Here is a 21,693-nt window from a genome sequence, read left to right on the forward strand (position 1 = left end):
CCTTTGATACAAGCAATACAAGAAAGGTGGTTTTGTTTTTAACCACAGTTCACGTTTCAGAAGTAAAGAGCCTCCTGTCCTTGGTTGTAAACAAGGCTTCTTTCTGATGTGCTCAGCCTCAGCCACGTAGGCCTGATAACATGTAAACTGACAGCCAGAAGCTCACTCATCTGCATGGGTTCTATTCTGGTTTAGAATACTGAGAAGATAAGCCGGTTGGTCAACAACCCATCACCTTTGAGCTTCCAGAACCTTTGAGCTTCTTGAAGTAGCTTGTCTCTCACGTCTAAGGATTTATGTTCTCCAGTGGCTTCCATTGCTTCAGTAGCTTGAGCGGAACATTAAGAGGCACTGAAAGTTAGGGAGAAAGGCAGAGGAAAGGGACTGGGTTTTTTTTAGACAAAGGTGCCTTAGAATGAAAAGGTAACAGAGAGATGCAAGCAAAGTAATTTCTATGTTACAGCTTCTGGGTTGTCTGCCTGGCAGAAATACTAGATAAACACAGGAACCATTTCTGAGACCCTAATGTGGCCAACAGAACCAAGTTTACTTTGCTCATTTCACCGTCTTTCATGTGTGACCAGGGCCTCTGTCCGGCCTCAAAGCGTGGGCCTATCTGGATAGGGAGTTTAGCTGGCTCTGACTTCTGCCAAGGCTAGACCTTGTCCAGGGTCCAAAGGACGTGCGGCACTGGATCTTTTGGGGATCGCACGCCTTGCTTAGCCACCCAACTCTGCCTCAACAGTGAATAATCCCTTTGAACGCTCCCATCAAACACAGTCATGTTTTGCCCAAAATGCCAACACTTAAGGTAGCAACATTAAGGCACACACTGGGACTGAGAATAAACTGCTGCGCTAACTTCATCCCGCGAACAGACAGAGGTTAACTGCTCTCATCAACTGCAAGTTTACAAATACCGCTCTAAGGAACCGGGTGTGGACGGATATTGCTACGTCTCTGAAATGCCTTGTATTGGGTCTCCCGACGCACAAAGTGGTCAGTGCGGCTGCACAGGTTACATTCAGGTGGCACCACGCAGAGCACTGACAGCTCGACTTCAGGACACTGAGTGACGGCTAGTCTCGCTTCTAATCCGATGAGCATCTTCTGCCAAATCCTCTCCAAACCCACTAAAAATGTATCGGCGATCAAATACAACTGGATCGATCAGAATACAAAAACAAGACCTGGCAAGGGCCTGTCCTACAGGTTTGAAGGTGACTATAGAGGCAGCAGCTTTTAAATGAAAGCTCTTAATTAAATTTGGAGCTTTTTAAAAAATTTATTTTCCTTTCTATAAGCAGGAATTACATTGTACCTGGGCAAATGGCTTATGTTTCACAAATTCTGCAAGGAAGTATATAATTTTTGAAATGTCATTTTCTGTTAACATTCTCGTGACAGTCCCATAAATCTCTGTGTGAAATACATGAAGTTGCCACAATACGGGCAAAACGTTACTTTCTTTCTCCCTTTGCCCAGGTGCCCAGTGTTGTTTTGGACTCGGCTTGAGGAGCGATCTGCTCATCGACTAGTTTTCCCTTATTTATAGTGTGACGTTTGCTGCTTTGGCTTGCAGGGCTAGACTGGCAGCCCTGCTCCTACACACAAATGACTATCTTCAGCATACAGACGAGGAGAGACACCTTGACATGTTGGGGTTCAGGCTAAAGTGGAGAACCAGAAATCTACAAAAACTCAAGTCATGTTTTTTAAATACTTTATATGGTAAAAATACAGCAAAAATACTTTTTTTGTGTTCAAAGAGGAAAAAATATACTGCTATGGTTATGGTTCTAAGGAGGATGGAAGTAGTCTCTGGGTCCTCAGCTGCTCGCTGTAGTATGACTTCAAACCCCGCTTCTCCAGCTTCAGTCATTTATCAAAGCTAAAATCATACTGTGAAGAGAAGAAAGTAGGGTTATTAACGTTTCCTTAGGAATGTCCTACAGTCTGGTGTGGCCAGACTTGTATCCCTAAGGCTCCGCGAGGAACACTCATTTAAGTAAGAGACAATCATTTATACCTAGGAAAGAAAATATGTATTAGGGCCTCTCCATGCCCCGCGTTTTTCACTAAAAAAAAAACACACAACCAGGAACCAGGGTGGGGCTGGGGTGTATAACCTAAAACCAAGGCTGGGCTATAGCTTAGAAAACAGCCCTGTAGTTCTCTAGCCAGATCTCTACAAATGCTGTGCCTGTGCCTGGGACCCAGCCTCCCCGTCACACTGCATCAGCCTTGTAAATTCCTGCTCATGTTCACGTCGGCTTGAAGGCACCCGCTGTGGACAGCAGGCCTCAGCCCAGGGGAGGCGCATAGGCTCCTTCTGCAGCTCAGCTTCCCCCCACATGTCCCGGCTTACATTTCCACCCCTGGGCTGTGAACTCTAACAACACAGCAATCCAGGTGCCGTCAGTCACATTCCAGGATAACACCGAAATGCGGCAATACCAGGCGCCCAGCTTTTACAGAGGGATTGTGTGTTGCTGCGTTGTCATCTGCAGTGCCTTACACAGTATCTGACATGTAGTAGTCACTCAGTAAATACTCTCATGTAGTAGTCACTCAGTAAATACTCTGTCAAAACCACCACAGTTAACATTTCCTTTTACTAGAATCAGCCTTGCTCTGCGCAGATAAAATGATGAAAACACACAGAAATACTTTTACATTACTAATGGTATAAATTGTTTAAAGAATAATTATCCAAATTTAACCATATTGAGTGTACTCAGTGTACAGCACAGGTTAATGGTAGTACTAATATTTTTGGAAGTTTTTTTTTAGAGTTTACTATATAGGTCAGCACAAACCTAAGTGTTTTACAGGCATTATCTCATTTAGTCCACATCACAATCTGATGAGGCAGGCACTATTATAATCCCATTTTCAGATGAAGAAACTGAGGCACAGAGAGGTTAAGAAACTTGCCCCAGGTCACACAGTAAGTGGTAGAGCCCAAATTCTCATAGGCTAGCACTTAACCCCTCCCCCCCAAAAAAGGGCACAGATCTAATCTTTAAGGAAAATGGGCACTTTTTTCCCTTTCATTCTATTTAACAAACCCTGAGCGTATGCCATGTGCAAAGCACCATGCAAGCTGTGGCAGCGATAAGAGAGAAACGCAGCATAAACTCCCTGCATTAGACATCTGGTAATTTGGAAATAAAACCACTTTTAAACAACAGCAACCAAAAGAGCAAAATGTTACAAGGACATCTTCTGAGACCACTCTTTCATCCTGATCCCTTGAGCCATGGGGGATGCCAAAGGGTAAGGGAACAGCAAGCAATGTGGCTAAAAATGACAAGCTGAGGAGGGGGGAGGGGAGGCGAGGAAAGACAGAAAAGAAAGGATGCAGCCAGTGAGGAATGCAGCTACTCAGGTTGCCTGTCTCGCACTGAGTTGTAAAGAGCCATACCTTAAACCTGCCCACAGACCGCTTCCTGATTCCTCTCATCCCGTCTTCAGTCTGCCTTCCATTGCTTTAAATTTAGTAACAGAGTAAAACTCTTGTGCATTTTTAAATCCTCAGACTTCGGGTCTACTAAGCAAGATACTGCTCCCTAATCCTACACTTAGATTCCCAGAAGTGTGGCTGCAGTGGCTGTACCCACAGCTTTCTTTAGAAGTTCCTGTTATCGACACCCAGGGAATGTCCACTCTAGTTTGTGCTCCAACTATGTAAAACCTGGGGGTGGGGGGGGAGGCAGAAGGATGAAGAACAACCTTCAGCTAAGCTGATTCCAGCTTGCTTTCTGTCCTTTCAGAAATATAAGGGACTGTATATGATGGCAAAGGTACCTTTATATTGTTTAACTTAAAAGAGTAATAAAAATGAGAATAGGTGTTTTCATCGTGTTAATATTAAATTCTTTGCTCTTTAGTCTTCATCTTTAATAGTAGGATTAAAAATTAAGCACATTAGCAGTGACATAGGATATGAGAACCAGAAACTGATACCAGTGTGCTTTTTCTGTCCTAGTTTTTAAAATACAAAACAGCAAATAAATAGTGAAAAGGAAACCATCTAAACTCCAACTTCCATCTAATCTATGCTAGTGGGTGGAATTAGCCCAGCAAAAGGATTTTAGGAAGCCTGTTTATTAAGGCAGAGGCTGAAATGGTTCTGATTTCTAAACTATTTCAGATAAAACAGTTTTTTAACCTGCTATCTCTATATAGTTTCTAATTATTAGGGACTATCTGAGAGATCAAGGTTTAGTTCAGTACAAGTTTTTCCTGAAGTCCTTATACCTATGTGAAAAATTAAAATTTACCTGGGAAAAAATAGGAATGATCTAATTAAGCTTGGATACAAAGGGTCAGCCTGACTTCTAGCATCTTAAAGATTTAATCATATCATACATACAGGACAATTTTCTTCTCTTCTTTGCTCTATCTATGGGTCTGTGATAGGTTAAATAAAAGTGGCATGTTTATCTCTAAAACATAAGGTAATAAATTTAAGCTTAAAACAAGACTGCATAAGGCTTCCAGTGTCTGACAGCCAATCCTTTATATTAATTCTTACTTCCAATTTGTTGTAACAGAATGATGCGATTTTATCAGACCACTTAGCGTGCTGGAGAATTAGCATCATGCCTCCATTCCTTACGGCCAAAAAAGAAAGCCCAACCTGGATGGAAGCTGTTGACAGCTGTTGCCAGTGGCCTGGCTTCCCATGAGCGGTACCATCTCTGGCGTACATATGTCGATACTTATAACAGGCAGTGAGACCTCACAACTGGATACGAGAGCAGGAGAAGAGTAGCATGTTGACAGCCTCCATAGCTAAGAATAACTAATACCATGGAGTAACTTGTAGGCTAGGCAGAATGCTGATTCAATGACACACATAAAAAATCTACGCAGCCTTAAGAAGTTCACATAATCCCCAAAAGCTCTGCAATGTCAATGCTAAATCCTGCAGTACAGTAATATCTCACCCATCAAAAGCAGGCATGTCATCCTGGAAAATACCCAGAGGACTGTAAACTCACCTATAGAGATACATGAAAAAACAGAGCAAGTGGAAACCAAGCTTGATCATGGCTTCTTTCATGTGTGACTTCAGCTGCCCTCGATTGTGTATTTCTGTTGGATCAAACACTCCCATGTTACCACTTGGCACCATAATGAACCTGATAAAAGGATGCACACACATTAGAAGGAAAATCATCAGCATAAATAGTCAAAAATAAGTAACCCGTAGTAATTAACCTTTAAAAGTGAACCAATCGTGGCAGTTTTAAATTCAGACCAAGTATAGACAGGGCATCATGATGATGTCTCAGGCCACCACCTAGTTTTCCTCTGAAAGACTTGATACTGTTAATTTTGGGTGTAATTTTCTGCCCTCTAAAACCAAGAGAGTAACACTCTAGAGAAGGCTATTCAGTGCCCTGAGACCCTCTTACCCATCTTCTGTAGGAAACTACTGAATTGGTCATACCTACAGCATTTCCATTAGACAAATGACGGGGGCTCCAAAACCAAACCAACTCTACCAAAATTTTACCAAACCAAGTTCTTAGAAGCTTCTTTATCTAAAAAGTTCTACATTATTGAATGCAATTCCCTTTACCTTCACAACATCTTTATAAGGAAGAGTAGTGTCAGACACAATTATTCCCATTTCACAGACAATAAAAAGAGAGATTCTAAGTCCAGAACAGAAACCTCATCTTTGGTCTCCTGCTGATCACTAGATAATATGTCTCAATCTGCATGGTTAATAAGAGCAATTTAAAGAGGACAACAGAAATGAGTCAGAATAAATGCTACTGTGGTATAATAGAACTACTCTTAAGACAATAAATGGACAGTTCAGACTCAAAACGCAATGAATGTCTAACTTTACGTAACTCTTACAGATTAAATGCAAAATATACAATAAGAATGTACTTTTTGTAGGGGTGGAGGTATGAGCACAGTGGGGGAATAGGAACAGGGCTACAGCCAATACAGGAGATAAAGGGACCCTAAGCTCGCACCTCATTCCACAGCCAGACCAATCCAACTCAGGGTCCACAGACTCAGAACAGACTCAAACTTCTTTTTAAAAATCTTGGTTATACTGTGTTTAATATACTACGGAGTCTTTCGGGTTCTTCAGGTGACATATAACACTTCCTATTTATTTAATGTCACTGTGTATATAATAGCTACACATACAGTCGTCTTCCTCCTCGATTCCGACGACTACGGAAATCGGGCTCCTTGGAGGAAAACCATGAGTTGAAGCGTGTGAGCGTCAACATGCAGACTGCATCTGTGCCACCCTCGCGCTCACTGCTCACGACCTCTTGCTGCTTTCACGTCCAAGCGCCTTCGGTTGTTCTTCCTCATTCTTGCCACACACTCAGTTCTCAACTATGACTGCTGTGACATGCAAATACCTGAGTTCCACAAACCTTAAATTCTCCCCCAAATCCTAACAGGCCATCTCTAACAGAAGAGAGGTACTAACCTTTGAATGTCCAGATAACAGCTCAGCTCAAACAGTCTCAAAGAGTCGCATCCTGCTCTGACTTCTAGGTTATCAAATGGGAGTATCACTATTTTCTTGGTGGATCCTGAAAACTTTCTCTTTCTCGGTTCTGACTTCCTCGCTTCGTCATCTTTCACAGGCAGTAGGTCAAACTCTAGTCCACTCTCCCTTCCTAGCACCACTTAAACAGCTGTACCTTTTTCACTGTCACTATCACAACCTTATCCCAGCACTATATTATCTCAGCCCAGTCACTGAACTGGGTTCCACACCTCTGGCTCTTTTCCAACAAATCAATACTATACAACACTTCCAGAAAAATCTTCCCGAAGCATATTTATTTCATGTCAACTTAGCTACTCGAAACACATATGACAAAGAATATATATTACACACACACACACGGCTAGTAAGTACATTAAAAGATCAGTATCATGAGTCACTAGGGAAAGAAATGTAAACCAAAACCACAATGAGATGCCACTTCACACCTAAAAGAATGGCTAAAATAAAAAAGACACATAAGTGTCGGCAAGAATGTAGAGAAACTGGAACCCTCATATGGTTGATTGGAATGTAAAATACTACACCTGCTTTTGAACACTCAGGCAGTAGGAGAAATGGAAACATGTCCGCACAAACACATGTACGTGGATGTTCAGAGAAGAACTCTTCATAACAGCTAAAAGGTGGAAACAACTCAAATTGCCCGTCAATTGCAAATGGATCACTAAAATGTTGTATATCCATGCAATGGAATATTATTCAACAATAAATAGGAATGAAGTGCTGAGACATGCCGCAGCATAGATGAACCTTGAAAATACTATGCTAAGTGAAACAAGCCAGTCATAAAAGACCACATATTGATCTCCTTTACATCATACGTCTGTCTGAAACAGATAATGTTATAGAGACAGAAAGTAGGCTGGGTGTTGCCTAGGGCTGGAGTGGGGGAGGGAATAGGAAGGACGACTAACAGGGCTTCTTTTTGGGGTGATGAAAATGTTCTAAAATCGACTGTGGTGATGGTTTCTTAAGTCTATGAATGTACTAAAAATATATTTACTATATTTTAGTGGGTGAACTTTATGCTACTACTACTGTTTATATAGAGACTCCTAAGACCAACATTCAAGGTTCTCTGTGGCCCATCCCAACTGACATTTCTATCTTTCTCTGTTACTACTCTCTCATCTGCATGATTTCAACCTCATTACTCCTTAAACATGCCATGTGTATTTGCTCAAGCTTTCCTTTCTACCCCTCCCCTTATCCTTCGCACCCCAGGGTATCCTTGACTCGGTCAAACCTTACCCCTCCTATGGGGCTCTGCTCAGACCCCACTGCCTCCCTGAAACTGTCCCAGCACTGAGGAATCCAACCCTCCTCCCAACCCGAGCATGCTCGTCACTCATCTGCACCACTTTACACTGCCTTAGCCCACCTCTTCTTTCACTGGTTTGTGATTCAGCGTTTTGCCTCTTTGTCCTCTGAGCAGAGCCCATTCCATATATGTCTATATTCCCGGTCGCATAAACTACAGACATCTGAAAAGGGGAAATGAATTTTTTTAACATTTTTAAATAGAAGGTAAGTTTGGGACCAGCAGATAGTCAATCTGTCACTGCCATTATCAGAGCAATAAACACAAATGATCTTTGTCTTTATAATTACAGGAAATGGAATCTATGAACTTTATTGGCCCCCAAATAAAACTTCATAAATGGACTTCCACCACAGTCTGTACTATCTACAAAGAAGCCATGGCAAAGCTTGCTGTTCCTCTAGCACATTTTCATTTCTAGTAGAGATGACTGCTGGTGTGTCATTTATTTTATGACTGGCACATATTTTATCGGAGAAGAGAAAGCCGTTAAATTTAAAATTCTTTCTTTTTCTTTAAACTGTCCTGTGTTTACAAAGCTGCAAATACACTATACTCACCGATATATATTCCAAGTAGCAACAGGCAAGTTGAGAAGGAATATAAACCAGTGCAATGAGATGAGCATTAACACGGTGACGATGGTGTGGCCAATGAGTTCTGGGATTACCCACTGCAAGAGAAGAACAGTATGACATCTCAGTGTCGCATTCTTCCTGATGTACATGTTATTTGAAGCTAAATCAATGAAGGTACAGGGAACTTCCAAGCTAGTGTTTCAAGGTATTTTTAGACTCAGATGTCCCAGATTTGCATACTGATGTAACTGCTTACCCCATGCAAACATATCAGGGCTCAGATAAAAAATAATGCACTTATATTTCAGTTATGTTTTATCCTAAGCAAAGGTTCAGATTTATTTACTAAGCAGGTAAGAAGGACAATTAGGGGGAAAATAGAGTATTATTTTATGTATGCTAAAGCCTCTAACTCTCATTTGGGATGGTAGAGCCATATACATGCTGCCTTTCATGTCAGAATATCAGTCTTAAACATTTTTCAATCTTCAGAATCCTAAGGAAACTCATTTCACATTCACTCATTCGAGCGCGTGTGCTCTCTCTCTTTCACACACACACAGACAGACAGACACACACACACACATACACACACACACACACACAGAGTACTTTAACAGCTCAAAGTTGAACACATACCAGACTCCCAGCCTACTGGCTTCATAGCACCCAGTGCCCTTATCTATACTTTTATTGTTTATTGTGCAATATTCTAGTTCTCATGCATCAATAGCGATTGTCGCAAGTTCTCAATTATCAATGGTCGTCTTCTCCTATGAACAGAAATTTTTCTTTTAATAGAAGTTAACAGCTAATATTTATGAATCCAGAAACTAGTAATTCCCACTTGCAGAAATGAGGAAAGCAAAATTCAGAGAGGTTAAGTAACTTGTCCAAGGTCACACAACTTCTTAATGGCACAACAATACAGTATAATAAGCCCAGGCACACTGGCCCCAGGTTTCTTGCATTTAGATTTTAGACACCTTTTTTGCAAATAAAGAAGAGATTTTCTGGGCCTTGAACCTAATTTGCAACTAAATGGAATTTTTTAATACGTTATATACGTTTTTTTTAAATGTGACCAATTTAACATAATGCTTCTAAGTGTGGGCTTCCTCCTGGGGTGGAATCCATGCTCTATCCTATTTATTAGCTGTGCAATCTAGGAAAAGTTACCTATAAAAATTAACATTAAAAAAACTGCTTAATTTCATTTTTTTTCTTTGTACATAATTTTTTTTTTAACTTTTATTTAGTTTAAGTGTGTTTTTCCAGGACCCATCAGCTCCGAGTAGTTGTTTCAATCTAGTTGTGGAGGGCCCATGTGGGGATCGAACCAGCAACCTTGTTAAGAGCACAGAGCTCTAACCAACTGAGCTAACTGGCGACCCCCTAAAAAACTACTTAATTTCAAATTGAAAAAGTAATTTTCTCAGCAGAAGAATCCAGATAATCTTTTCTTTGTATTTAGATTTTTATTTTTATAATATAAAACCAACAAATACCCATCCAAAATATTGAGAAAACAAGAAATATAAAAAGAAATACAATCTACTCAATTATATACATTCTTTTAAAGATGAGAAAGCCTGAAACTAATATGTTATATATAATTATATCTTAATAAAATAATTTATTAAAGAATTCCCAAAGCATAGCTGATAAACATAAAATCTTTTATTTAACTTTATTCCTATATTAAACCATGTTCTGGAAAATTCAAGAGAGAAAAAAGAGAGAGGAAGGAAAGGAGGAGGGAGGGAGGGAGAGAGAGGGAGAGAAAGAAAAAAAAGGAAAAGAAAGAAAAGGAGGAATATAGTTTATTAGAAATTTTAACTTTCCAAGTGTATCTTTATTTCCCTCATGGGCCAGAGAAACTTAAGTAGACTGAAGATGTGAAAAGACACATGGGAATGCTTTTTAGGTCCAGCCAAAAGCACCTCTGAGTATTGTATTTTTATATGAACTTTTATCCAGAAAGCTATTCTGTCTGCTCATCTCAAAATGAATCAGGACCAACTGGTTTCTCTGCATCCAGACAAGCTCTGCAATTCACAATAGTCTTGCCAAAGACTAGATACTGAAGGTAAAATGGCTTTAAAACAATTCAGCTAATTAATTCCATTTCTCAGCAAACCACAGAAAGAAGGTCGTCTTTCAAGTCAACAAAAAACAACTGAGCGTTTTTTCTGTGAACAGGGAGGAGGGGGTTTGGACACATAAGACGAAAACAATTACCCTCACAAGGAACCTTTCCCTAGTCTGAGTAGTGATATCCACTGCAGACAAAGGGGCAAGGAAAAAGCAGAGCAAAGAGACAAAAATTTCAAGGCAGGTCTTCTAGTACAGATGCATGATCTAAAACATGGCAAAACACACAGTTCTAACAAGATTCCAATAAGAGACAACATGCACTCAAAAAATCAAATCTACATGTTTTTTATCTATAATCATCTCTAACAAAATGGAGAATTGCCTTTGATGCGAGAAAATGAGCAAAGGAATATCTTACCTTGTTTAATTTGGAGCAACATGATCTAGCATTAATGTAATCGCATTCTAAGTCAGACAATGTAATTATCTGATGATCAAGATAAGGAATTAGACTTCTTTTATAACAAAGTATTTGTTTTTAAGTTTCAGAAAGCAATCCCAGTTACAAGGCAGAATTAGATTTGACTTGAAAAAATGTAGTTATTTCCTTGAAGCCCACTCACTAGACAACACAATTTTCTCACTTATGTTCCTTCAACAATTGCTTTTCAGTAATCCCCAACGTGACCTATACCAGAACATTCATTCTGAATTCCTCAAATGTCACACAGTGGCTTTAAGAAATGGAAAATAAGACATATAGAAACAATTTAAATGTTAAAACCTGGATTCCCAATAGTAGAAAAAATAAATAGAGCATGGTCACGTTAGCAGTGGTTACGTCTCGAAAGTCGGGTTACAAATTATTTGTTTTCTAGTACTTTTCACTATTTCCTAAACTTTCCATAGTAAACATAAATTCTATTGGAATTAAGTTAAAAAATCCTTTTTAGTACAAAATATAAACTCACAAAAATTTGAGGGACAGATAGACATAAATGGCAAAGTCTTCAATTGACTGATTTACTTTAAAATGCTCCATCACCCTCCCCCCAATACTTGGGAGAGAATGAAAAAGAATGGCAAAACAAAGGTGAAGGATAGAAACATGGGATTTATTATACTACTCTATATTTTTTTTATTTGAAAATGTCCAACAATACAAGTAAAAAAATCTCAACTCAATTCTTAACATTTCCATACAGCTATTCCCCTGTCATCTCCACACAGCAAAAGTTAAACTCCTAACTTTCTCCATAAATTGTTTCACCTCCAATTTGTTTTACTTCTGTCAATGGCACAGCATTGTCTGCCCAGACTTGAAATATGGAGTTATTTTTGCTTTCTGTTTTGTATCTCACCATCATTACTAGGTGCTAGCAATCATGTCTTTCTAACATCACTCACATTAATCCCTCCTTTCATCTGCCCACAATTAGCATTCTATATTAAATCCAGATAGATCTACTCCTTTGCTGCTTACCTCCCCATCTTTCCCCAACCCACTCTGCTGATTCATCGTCCTAGTACACCACTCTCAACATTTTTCAATGGCTCCCTATTGCCTAGAGGATGAAAGTGAAAGTTCTTCCCTCCTTAACACTGAAACTCTTCAAAATCTTATCTAACCCAGCCTTTCCCACCTGACCTTCTACTACTACCAAAATCGACCATATGTCCAGATGGTCTATTCCTTAACCCCATCACCCAGAAATGCCATGAACATACCTGTCTCTGCACCTTTGCTCTTGCCTGTGTGTGATTATGAATAGCCACCCCTTTCCTTCTCTGCAGGTTTTCTTCACTGTTCAAAGTCGAGAAAAACTCCTATCCCTTCAGAATGTCTACCCTGCACATTTTCCACCTCTTGGCTCTAATATTAAGCTAATGCAACTGCAAAAATATAGTAATACAATATGCTGAATTTCATCAAAACACACCCTAAATGTACCTTCATGTCTAAGTCAAATATTTCACCTAACAGTTTTGTATGTATATGAATTGGCATAAGCCAAGGCTATTGTTAAAATTATCAAGCCTAGTTTTCCAAACCGCAAAAAGAGAAACCCAGGTTTCATTTCTGAGTGTCAGCTCCAGTTCCTTATGTCACAAGAGGGATTCAAAACTTAGTCAAGTGATGCTGCCCTTTCTGTCAGTTCCCCAGACCTCATAAAACTCGGGGTTCTCAATAGAAATCATCAGTTAAAGTAAAAACTGCTGCTCAACTGGGGAAGAGGGAGAGACAGAGCAATAGTTACTGAATACTGGCACTGGTAGGTGCCTAACTCATGTTCTCATTGTAGCTGGGAACTAAACATTTCCCCCCATTTTAGAAATAAGAAAATGAAGGCTTGGAGGGGTGAAGTAATGTGCATAGCAAATATCTAGCTAAGCAAGGAGTCCTGATTTCAAATTTTGTCTCCCACTACAACAGGCCGCCTCTTCACACCAAAGTATGAAGCCACACTAAAAACATACTCTGTCCAAACTATCCTAAGGGCAGGACGCTCTGGCGAACAAAAAAGTTTAATTCGATCAGCAAGGGGCACCTGTGATTTTCAAGGAAAGAAGAAAAAAAATCAGTGTCTCGGGCGTTTTTTCCTAGCTTATACTTAATTACTTAAATGGATTGTGGAACATTGGGTGACAACTGAGACTAGATGCTCACTCAAGAATAGGGAACAGGTGTAACCCACACAGATTCTAGATTACTAGGTTTAACAACCGCTTATTGGTCCAAAAAATACAACTAGAATACTGTAACATGAAAAGCTATATAAACCCTGAAGTTTTAAAAATGCACAGACCTATAAGTGTCAAAGTTAAGAAACGACTGGGAAGTAAATCACGTGTATAGTTTAGTATAGATTCACAAATCTGCAACCGCCGGCAGCAACCAAAGTAATCTTTCCCAACACTCCACCCAAAACGGCACCGTGAAGGAGGCACTCGGCCGGCTTATGAAATGAGTCAACTCCGGCAAGTGAAAGGTCCCTGCAAGTTCCAACACCTGGAAGAACAAAGGGGCGGGCGGCGGGGGTGTTGCCCAGAAATGTCAAGAGGCTGCAAATCGCTACCGCTCCTCCCACCACCAAGCTGCCCACAAGCGACCACCCCCGGGACGAAGACAGTCGCTCTCGGGGACGCTGCATCCGACAAAGGGCCAGCCCAGGGGGTCTCCAAGAAAAACCGCGACCCTGGTTCTCTCTCGAGCCAAAAGGGAGGCACAGCGCGACCCCTCTCCCCTGACCACAAGGGAGGCCCAGAGCCTGCGCCGGTCCATGCGGGCCGAGTCCGGGCATCGGGGGCGAGCGGCGGCGGCGGGCAGGCCGGGAGCGCCGGGAGAGGCCCGCTCGGACCCTGGGTGAGGGGCGGCCAGCAGCCTGGGCAGGGCTCGCGAGGCACAGGAGGGCAGCTGGGCTCTCCTCCTGCCCGGCTCGCCACACCGGTCCCGGCGGCCCGCCCCCAGGGACCCGGCGCCGGCAGCCTCCCTCGCTCCCACGCACCTGCCCTGGTCCCCACCCGGGCCCGGCCCCATCCCCATCCCCAGCCCCAGCCCCGTCCCTCCGGCGACCGGCCCCAGGGCGGCCTCCGCCCGCTTCAGACAAGGATACGAAGTACACAGAGAGGAAGATGAGCGCGCAACAGTCGAGGAGAGAGAAGACGAACACCACCGCCTCCATCCTCCAGCGCGGCCGCTCCTTCGGTCAAACCGGCTCGAGTGCCCCAACCCGCCCCCACCCTGATAGGCCCTCACCCCAGCTTACTCTGCCGTGTAGTCCGCTCCGCGGAGGCACGGCATGCTGGGAGTTGTAGTCCACTATTTAAGATTCTGCCGCCGTGATGCTGATACATGCTGGGAAATGTAGTTCATCAGTACGAATACCTATCAAAGAGGTGCTGCTCAAGGCCTCTACATCTGATTATTTCCAGAAATTGTGACAAGTATTTACTGAACGCTTGTAATCTGCTAGATACCCAGTTTCTTTGCCATGTGCGAAATTTTCTCTAGATTCAGCACTGGACCCACTGGATCCCGACTTAGGAACCGTAAGAGGTTTTCACCCCAAAGCACAAATCTAATCTCAACACCCCTGTCTTAACAGTTGAGACTCGCCCTTCCAGATCAGTTTCTCCAGAAATGTCATAATCTCTTGCTTATTCTCTGTTACAGTAATGTTTCTCTCCACTGTAGATTTTAAGATCTTTTAAAATTAAACACGCTGTCTTACTCATCCATTCATTTAATATGTATTTACTGACTCTACCCCTACTATATGCCAAGAAATGCTCTAGACTCCAGAGATACAGAAATGAACAAGGCAGACAAGAGGCTGCTCTCACTGGGTGGGTGGGAGGAATAGGCAACAAAATAGCAACCAAATACAGAAAAAAAAGATTATTTCAAAGGGTTATAAGCTCAATAAGAAAATGATATCAGAGTCATACATTCATTCATTCAACCAATATTTTCTGAGCAGCTAGTATATGGTAGGTGCTGAACCTTAGAGATGCATGATGAAGGAGAGAAAAAGGTTGCTGTATTCCTGTAGCTTACATTACAGTGAAGGAGACAAGACACTAAAAAAAAAATAATAATAATAATAATAATAATAATAATAATAAATCTATTAATGACAGGTAGTTTAAGTACTTTGCAGAGGGAAACATTTGGAGACTGAGGGATCAGAAAAGGCCAGGCTGGAACGGACATTTAAGCTGAAATCTAAATAGCTACATGAAGATTTGCAGACAGAGTGTTTTGGACAGTGGGAACAGTGATTGCAAAGACCCAACTGCTCATAGAAACTTGGTGTGTTTAAGGAACAGAGAAAAAGACCCATGTGGTTGAAGTACAATGAATAAGGGTGAGAGAGTTTGAGGAGGAGGTCTGAGGTGGGCAGGGCAAGGTCACAAGAGCCTGTGGATCCCTAGTAAGGAGTCTGACTTTTATTATAATATGATGATAAGAGTATAAATGTATCTTGATCTGATTTACATTTTTAAAATATCCTTCTGTTTGGTGCAATGAATGTACGAAAGGGAGACAAGTTTGTCTGCAAGGAGACCACATAGGAGAGAAGCGGATGAATAGGGGAATTAGTAAGAAGGAAACACCAACTGGATTTGTCTGACACACACAGCATAGGCTCATCGGATCATAAAGGGTTCATAGGTCAAAGCTAGATGGACTGTTAACAGATTATTTATAAACCAGCTATCGTTACACTCCCACTGCACCTTGTACATACCTGTAGCACTCATCACACTGTCTTCATTACATGCTTAGCCAGCTATGCCTTAGATTATGTTTGACAAAAAAATGACCCATACTGACTATAAGGAGAAATTTTATTAAAATTAGTTCAGATTTTATTAAGAACAAAACTATAAAACTCCTAAAAAAACATATAGGAAAGTTTCATGATATTGGATTTGGCAGTAATTTCTTGTATATGACACAAAAAAAGTACTGGCCACAAAAACAAAAATAGACTACACCAAACTTAAAAACTTCTGTACATCAAGGGAAACAATTAGCAGTAAAAAGGTAACCAATAGAATGGGAGAAAATATTTGAAATCATATGTCTGATAAGAGATTAACATCCAGGGCCGGCCTGGTGGCTCAGGCAGTTAGAGCTCCATGCTCCTAACTCCGAAAACTGCCGGTTCGATTCCTACATGGGCCAGTGGGCTCTCAACCACAAGGTTGCCAGTTCAATTCCTCGACTCCAGCAAGGGATGGTGGGCTGCGCCCCCTGCCAGCAAAGGCAGTTGCCTTTACTAGACCTGGAGCTGAGCTGCGCCCTCCACAACTAAGACTGAAAGGATAAAAACTTGACTTGGAAAAAAGGCGTGGAAGTACACACTGTTCCCCAATAAAGTCCTGTCCCCCTTCCCCAATAAAATCTTAAAAAAAAAAAAGTGTTATTTAAAAAAAAAAACAAAAAAGAGAGATTAACAATTCAACAACCCCCCCCCAAAAAAAAAATCCCCAAATAACCTAATTACAAAATGGGCAAATACTCGAATAGACATTTCTCCAAAGATATACAAAAAGCCAACCAGCACATGAAAGGGTACTCAACATCATTAATCATTAGAGAAAGGCAACTGAAAACCACAATGATCGTGGATATTAACTAGACTTACTGTGGTGATCATTTCACAATATATGCAAACATCGAATAAACTAATATAATGTTATATGTCAATTATATTTCAACAAAATAAAATACAACTATTAACACATAAAACTATAATTATAAATCTGTCGATAGACACAACGTATAAAGATGTAAAATGAGATAATAACAATGTAATGAGAGAGACAAACCTATATTTAACATATAGTAACAAAGTTTTTGTATAAACTAAATTGATATTAATTCAAACTAGATTGTTATAAATTGTTAATTATAATTCCCAAGGAAATCTTTAAGACATTAATTGTAAGGAAATGTAAATCAAAATCACAATGAGATTCCATTTCACACCCACTAGGATGGCTGTAATTAAAAAAACAAAACGACAAAACATAAGTCTTGGGGAGAACAGAGAAAAATTGGAACCTTCACACATTGCTGGTGGGAATGTAAAACGGCACAGCTGCTGTGGAAAACAGCTTGATTGTTCTTCAGAAAGTTAAACATGTGGTAACATGACCCAGCAATACCACTCTTAGGTATATACCAAAGAACTGAAATCGTATTCACAGAAAAACTTGTACACAAATATTCACAGCAGCCTTATTCTTAAGAGCCAAAAAGAGGAAATCATCCTAATGTCAATCAACTGATGAACTGATAAATAAAATGTAATATATCCATACAATGGAATATTATTCAACCATAAACAGGAGTGAAATACCAGTACGTGCTGCAACTGGATAAATCTTGGAAACAAACTACGCTAAGTGAAAGAAGCCAAACACAGAAGGTCACATGTTGTATAATTCCATTCATATGGAATGTCTATAATAGGCAAAACCATAGAGACAAAAAGGAGCTCAGTGTTACCCAGGGCTTGGAAAAAGGGGGGCATTGTGAGTGACAGCTTAATGGGCACGGGGTTTCCTTTGCGGCTGATTAATATGTTTTCAAACTGCACAGTGGTGATATTTGCATAACACTGTAAATGTACTAAAAGCCACTGAATTTTATACTGTAAAATGGATAAAATGGTGAATTTTGTTATGTAAATTGTACCTCAATATAAAAAATAATCGAATTATACACTTAAAAAGAATACATTTTATTATAGATAAATGATACCTTGATAGAGTTTTTTTTTAAAAAAGTGATGATACTGAGTTCTTATTCAAGAATCTTTGTCTCTTCTTGGCCATTTGTTTTTTAACATTAATCTTAGACTTGACTTCTAAAATTCCTTCAAATAACTTATGCTCACTCAAATTAATGTTGGCTGTAAATAATAGAAACCTCAAATAATGGTGATTTCAACAAGAAAGTGTATTTTTCTCTTTCTGTTCCCAGAATAGGTCAACTTTTCTGCGTACATTTTCTCTCTTCCTAAAACTCTCTTCCAGCACAACCAGTTCCTGTTATCCTTAAGGTCCTTACATATCACATTCTCACAAAGTCTTTCCCTGACTACTCAGACAGAGATAGGCTCCCTTTGTTATCCTCTATCACAGTCCCCTGATTATTTACTTTATTCATTTACTTAGCTATTAGTCACTGAACACCTTCTGTATGAAAGGTGCTCTTTTGAGGGCTATGACATCCTCATTCTTTCTCATTATTGCAATTATGTATTTATTGTTTTGCCAGTCCATTGCCTGTCCCTCTCACTAGAAGGTAAGTTCAAGACCATATCTGTTTAAACACCACTGTATCCTCTGACTTTAGCATAGTAACTGGCCTGTAGTATACAATAAACATTTGTAGATTGAATGCATAAGATTAGGGACATGAATGAGGCAATCACCTCTAAGGAAGACAAACTTGATGAGAAAGCTGAATTATTAGCCTTTACCAGATAAAATAAGTCAAAGATTCTTTTTTCTTAACTTCAGAAAACATGGATATAGACTCAGTCTCCAGCTCCTAGCTAGCAGGAAAACTCCCCTTTGAACCTCAGTAAGGAACCTCTGTCATGCAGACACTCTCACCTTTCTCTCCATGTTCCTATTTTATACAGTGTGACTATGTAACTTATTGCCCAAACTGGAACCTTTTTAAGAGACAAAGGTGAGAAACTGAATATACAAATGAGCAATGGCCAGATTATATACACAAAAACAGAACTCTTTATAGTCTGCAGCAACCAGCCCAGGAAGCCAGTCTGCTACCTACCAGTTAGACCACTGCTATAGGAAGTCAGACCACTCTCTCTAGCAAACAATCCAGGAAGCCAAACAAGAAATGCTGTAACAATTGGCCCTAAATGGCCAGGACTCCATTAATAACTGACAGCTTCCCTAACTTTTGTCCCTGTTCTTCCAACTTAGAACCAACCAGAGAAAGCCAAATATGCTCCCCTAACTAGTCTCATAGGATACCCTGCTTCGGGTTAACCCACCTACAGCCCCCTCATGCCAACAGCCTTCAATTCAGGGCATACCTGAAGCCTTCTCTTGTTTAGTTATTAAGCTTTCCCATTTCTCTGCTTGTCTTTGAGTCTGTGCTAAACTGCAAGCGATGGTGGCTGACTCCCTTGCTATTGCGAGCTCTGAATAGTCCCTGCCTATGCTCGTTTAGGTCATTTTCATTAATTTCCACAAAGAGGATACTATTAATAACTACGCTGGATCAAGAGGCAAAAATTGGGATTGTCCTGAATAAATCACGACGGAGGTCACCCTAACTGTGAAGCACACTTAGACAAGAGGGTAGTGAGATACAAAGTTTGGAAGGGCAAAGTGTGAGGAACAGAAGGTGAAATGTGCCATTGCCACTAGGTGGGGTTGCACCATTAAAGAATGGAGGACATTTTTATTACTGCAGGAAGTTCTTGAGATGTATATGCACTCAGGTTACTATTCAGTAATATTTTTGGTTTAGATGCGTGGTACTGTAAAATCTGAACACTGTAAAAATCTTATGCTAATGTAAAATTGTCATCAGAGCAATAATTACTGGAACTAACCAATGGAAAAATGGTCAAGCAGATCAATATTGGTATCTAGTATAAACAATTATTGCCTACGGCACCTGATACAGTCAAGAGGTGAAAAACACACTTCTTGTCCTTAAAAATGGTGCCATTCTAGAGTACTTCACGTCTGTATGGGTTACATAATTTGCAGGGCCCAGTGCAAAATTAAAATAAGGGGCAACCTGTTCAAAAAGTACTATTAAGAATTTCAAGATGGCAACAGCAGCACATCAACCCATGTGTGGGGCACTCTGAGCTCAAAGCCCTTTGCAAATGCACAGGCTGCACCCCCATGAAGCTAACCCTAAATGTAGAATAGTATTCTATGACAAATTATAGGCTAATAAACGATGCTGCTTGGTGTATATTGTGATGCTGCTGGCCCTTCGACCCATTTTCATTCTTTGGAGGACATTTGGCATGCATGGCATTACATTTCATTTAAAAAGTTACTGGGCATCAACTATATTCGTGCTATTTGCTATAGGGAATCTTTGCTAAAGTTAAATATAATTAAGTGCATAAATACTTAATCTAATAAAAAAAGATGTTATACAAAGTTACAATTATAATTCTTTCGCTATTCCCCACAGGACCCAAGGGCAGGGCAGGGAATGAAACTGGTAGGCATTTAATAAATACTACTTGTTGAATGAATGAGAGGAGGGTTCAATGGGTGGAGATTTTGACAAAGCGAATTATTAGGAAAGGCTGCAAGGCAGATGATTAGAGAGGATTCTGGCTGGGAAGGGCATTGTACACAAGAGGAAATGTCAGTGGAAGCAAAGCGCTGTGTATAATTTATTTGATTATCATTACCTTTCAGTAGATCTGTAAGCCCCACAGAAGCAGGAATCTTTCCTGTTTCTTCATAGCTGCACCCAGTGCCTGTGAAATAGTAAGCCTTCGGTAAATACTCATTAACTGAGTAAATGCCAGCAATGCCACTTAACTAAAAGCAGAGTGCATATATAGGGAACAAGTAGATGAAGCTGGAGCCACGCTGACCAATGTTTTGAATATCAGAGTGAGAATTTATACTTTATTCAGTGTTCAGATAAGAACCATTGAAAAGAGCAGTGATACAATCTGAACTCTAAACTGAAAATAAGTCAGCAGTACCCTGAGTAGGAAGATCGTTATCTGTTAACATTTCACCACCTTCTCTTAATTCCATCTCTCCTCTCCTCCCCTCTTCACACCTCAATACACTAGTTAGGCTGCACCTAATATTGTCACAAACCAAGTAAGACCTCAAATAAGAATATTGAAAACACAAAACAAGCAAGCAAGCAGAAACTAAAGCCGGTAACTTTTTCCTTTTTTTTTTTTTTAAATTAATGACAATTGTCTCTTAATGACAAGTGTTTCCTTAACTGCACAATAAACTTCTTGGGGTCAAATACATGATAAAATTATGGGCAGTTTCTAGGCCAAGACGTAGGTTGGACTGAATGTACTCCACAAATCACCTGTCGAAAATGGCCTAAGATCAGATGATTTCCAAATGCAACAGACGGTTTAGTTATCTGGATAAACCAGTCTTTCCTTGTCTTTTGACACCCAGCCCCTTGGACGACCTCAAGATCGTGGGTAATTAGAAGGGAAAGCAAGCAAGCAGCAGGGTGGCGATGTGTTTTTACCCAGGTTTAATCGTCCCAAGAATCTACAGCTTTGAGTTTTGTTAAGATTCTAGGCCAAGACTAACTTTGCATCCGAATGGGGTGTGGCTGGAAAGGCTGGAATAAGAAAAACGGAACGCAAGTTTACCAACAGACACCGGTGACAGAGCCCCAGCAGGAGCCTCCCCGCAGCTTGGCACGCACGTGTCCGCACAGTTGGGAACAATAAAGTTGAGCTTGTTCAAAGGGGTCCTTGTCCTCCAGGGCCTGTTGGACGAGCCTGCAAAGTAAGACTCCTAGAAACTCCCTGGTGCTTTCAAGTCGGCTCCTTGTTCTCGGCAGTTCTTTTTTGTACCTCCCTCGCGGTACAAAAGTGCCGCGGGGACGG

At 40.5% G+C, this 21,693-nt stretch overlaps 1 protein-coding gene across 3 annotated transcripts; it reads right to left on the minus strand.

Moving 5' to 3' along the window:
* Positions 1-1,706: 1,706 nt before the first annotated feature.
* Positions 1,707-21,608, minus strand: CNIH4 (cornichon family member 4). Of its 3 annotated transcripts, none has more exons than XM_019716061.3 (5): positions 21,454-21,608; positions 20,503-20,571; positions 8,447-8,559; positions 5,010-5,150; positions 1,707-1,902 (listed from the first exon to the last, which is right to left on the minus strand). In XM_019716061.3, the coding sequence occupies exons 3-5, from the start codon at positions 8,512-8,514 to the stop codon at positions 1,875-1,877; spliced, it is 237 nt and encodes a 78-aa protein (XP_019571620.2). In that variant the 5' UTR covers positions 8,515-8,559; positions 20,503-20,571; positions 21,454-21,608; the 3' UTR covers positions 1,707-1,874. The 3 variants fall into 3 exon arrangements, with proteins under 3 accessions (XP_019571620.2, XP_019571619.2, XP_019571621.2); XM_019716060.3 differs by lacking the exons at positions 20,503-20,571; positions 21,454-21,608 and adding exons at positions 10,980-11,048; positions 14,176-14,331; XM_019716062.3 differs by lacking the exons at positions 1,707-1,902; positions 20,503-20,571; positions 21,454-21,608 and adding exons at positions 10,980-11,048; positions 14,176-14,322 and having other exon boundaries at positions 5,010-5,103.
* Between the last annotated feature and the right edge of the window lie 85 nt (positions 21,609-21,693).

Source organism: Rhinolophus sinicus, chromosome 6 (genome assembly GCF_057876585.1).
Source record: "Rhinolophus sinicus isolate RSI-liver-muscle chromosome 6, RSI-T2T, whole genome shotgun sequence".
NCBI classification, from domain to species: Eukaryota; Metazoa; Chordata; class Mammalia; order Chiroptera; family Rhinolophidae; genus Rhinolophus; species Rhinolophus sinicus.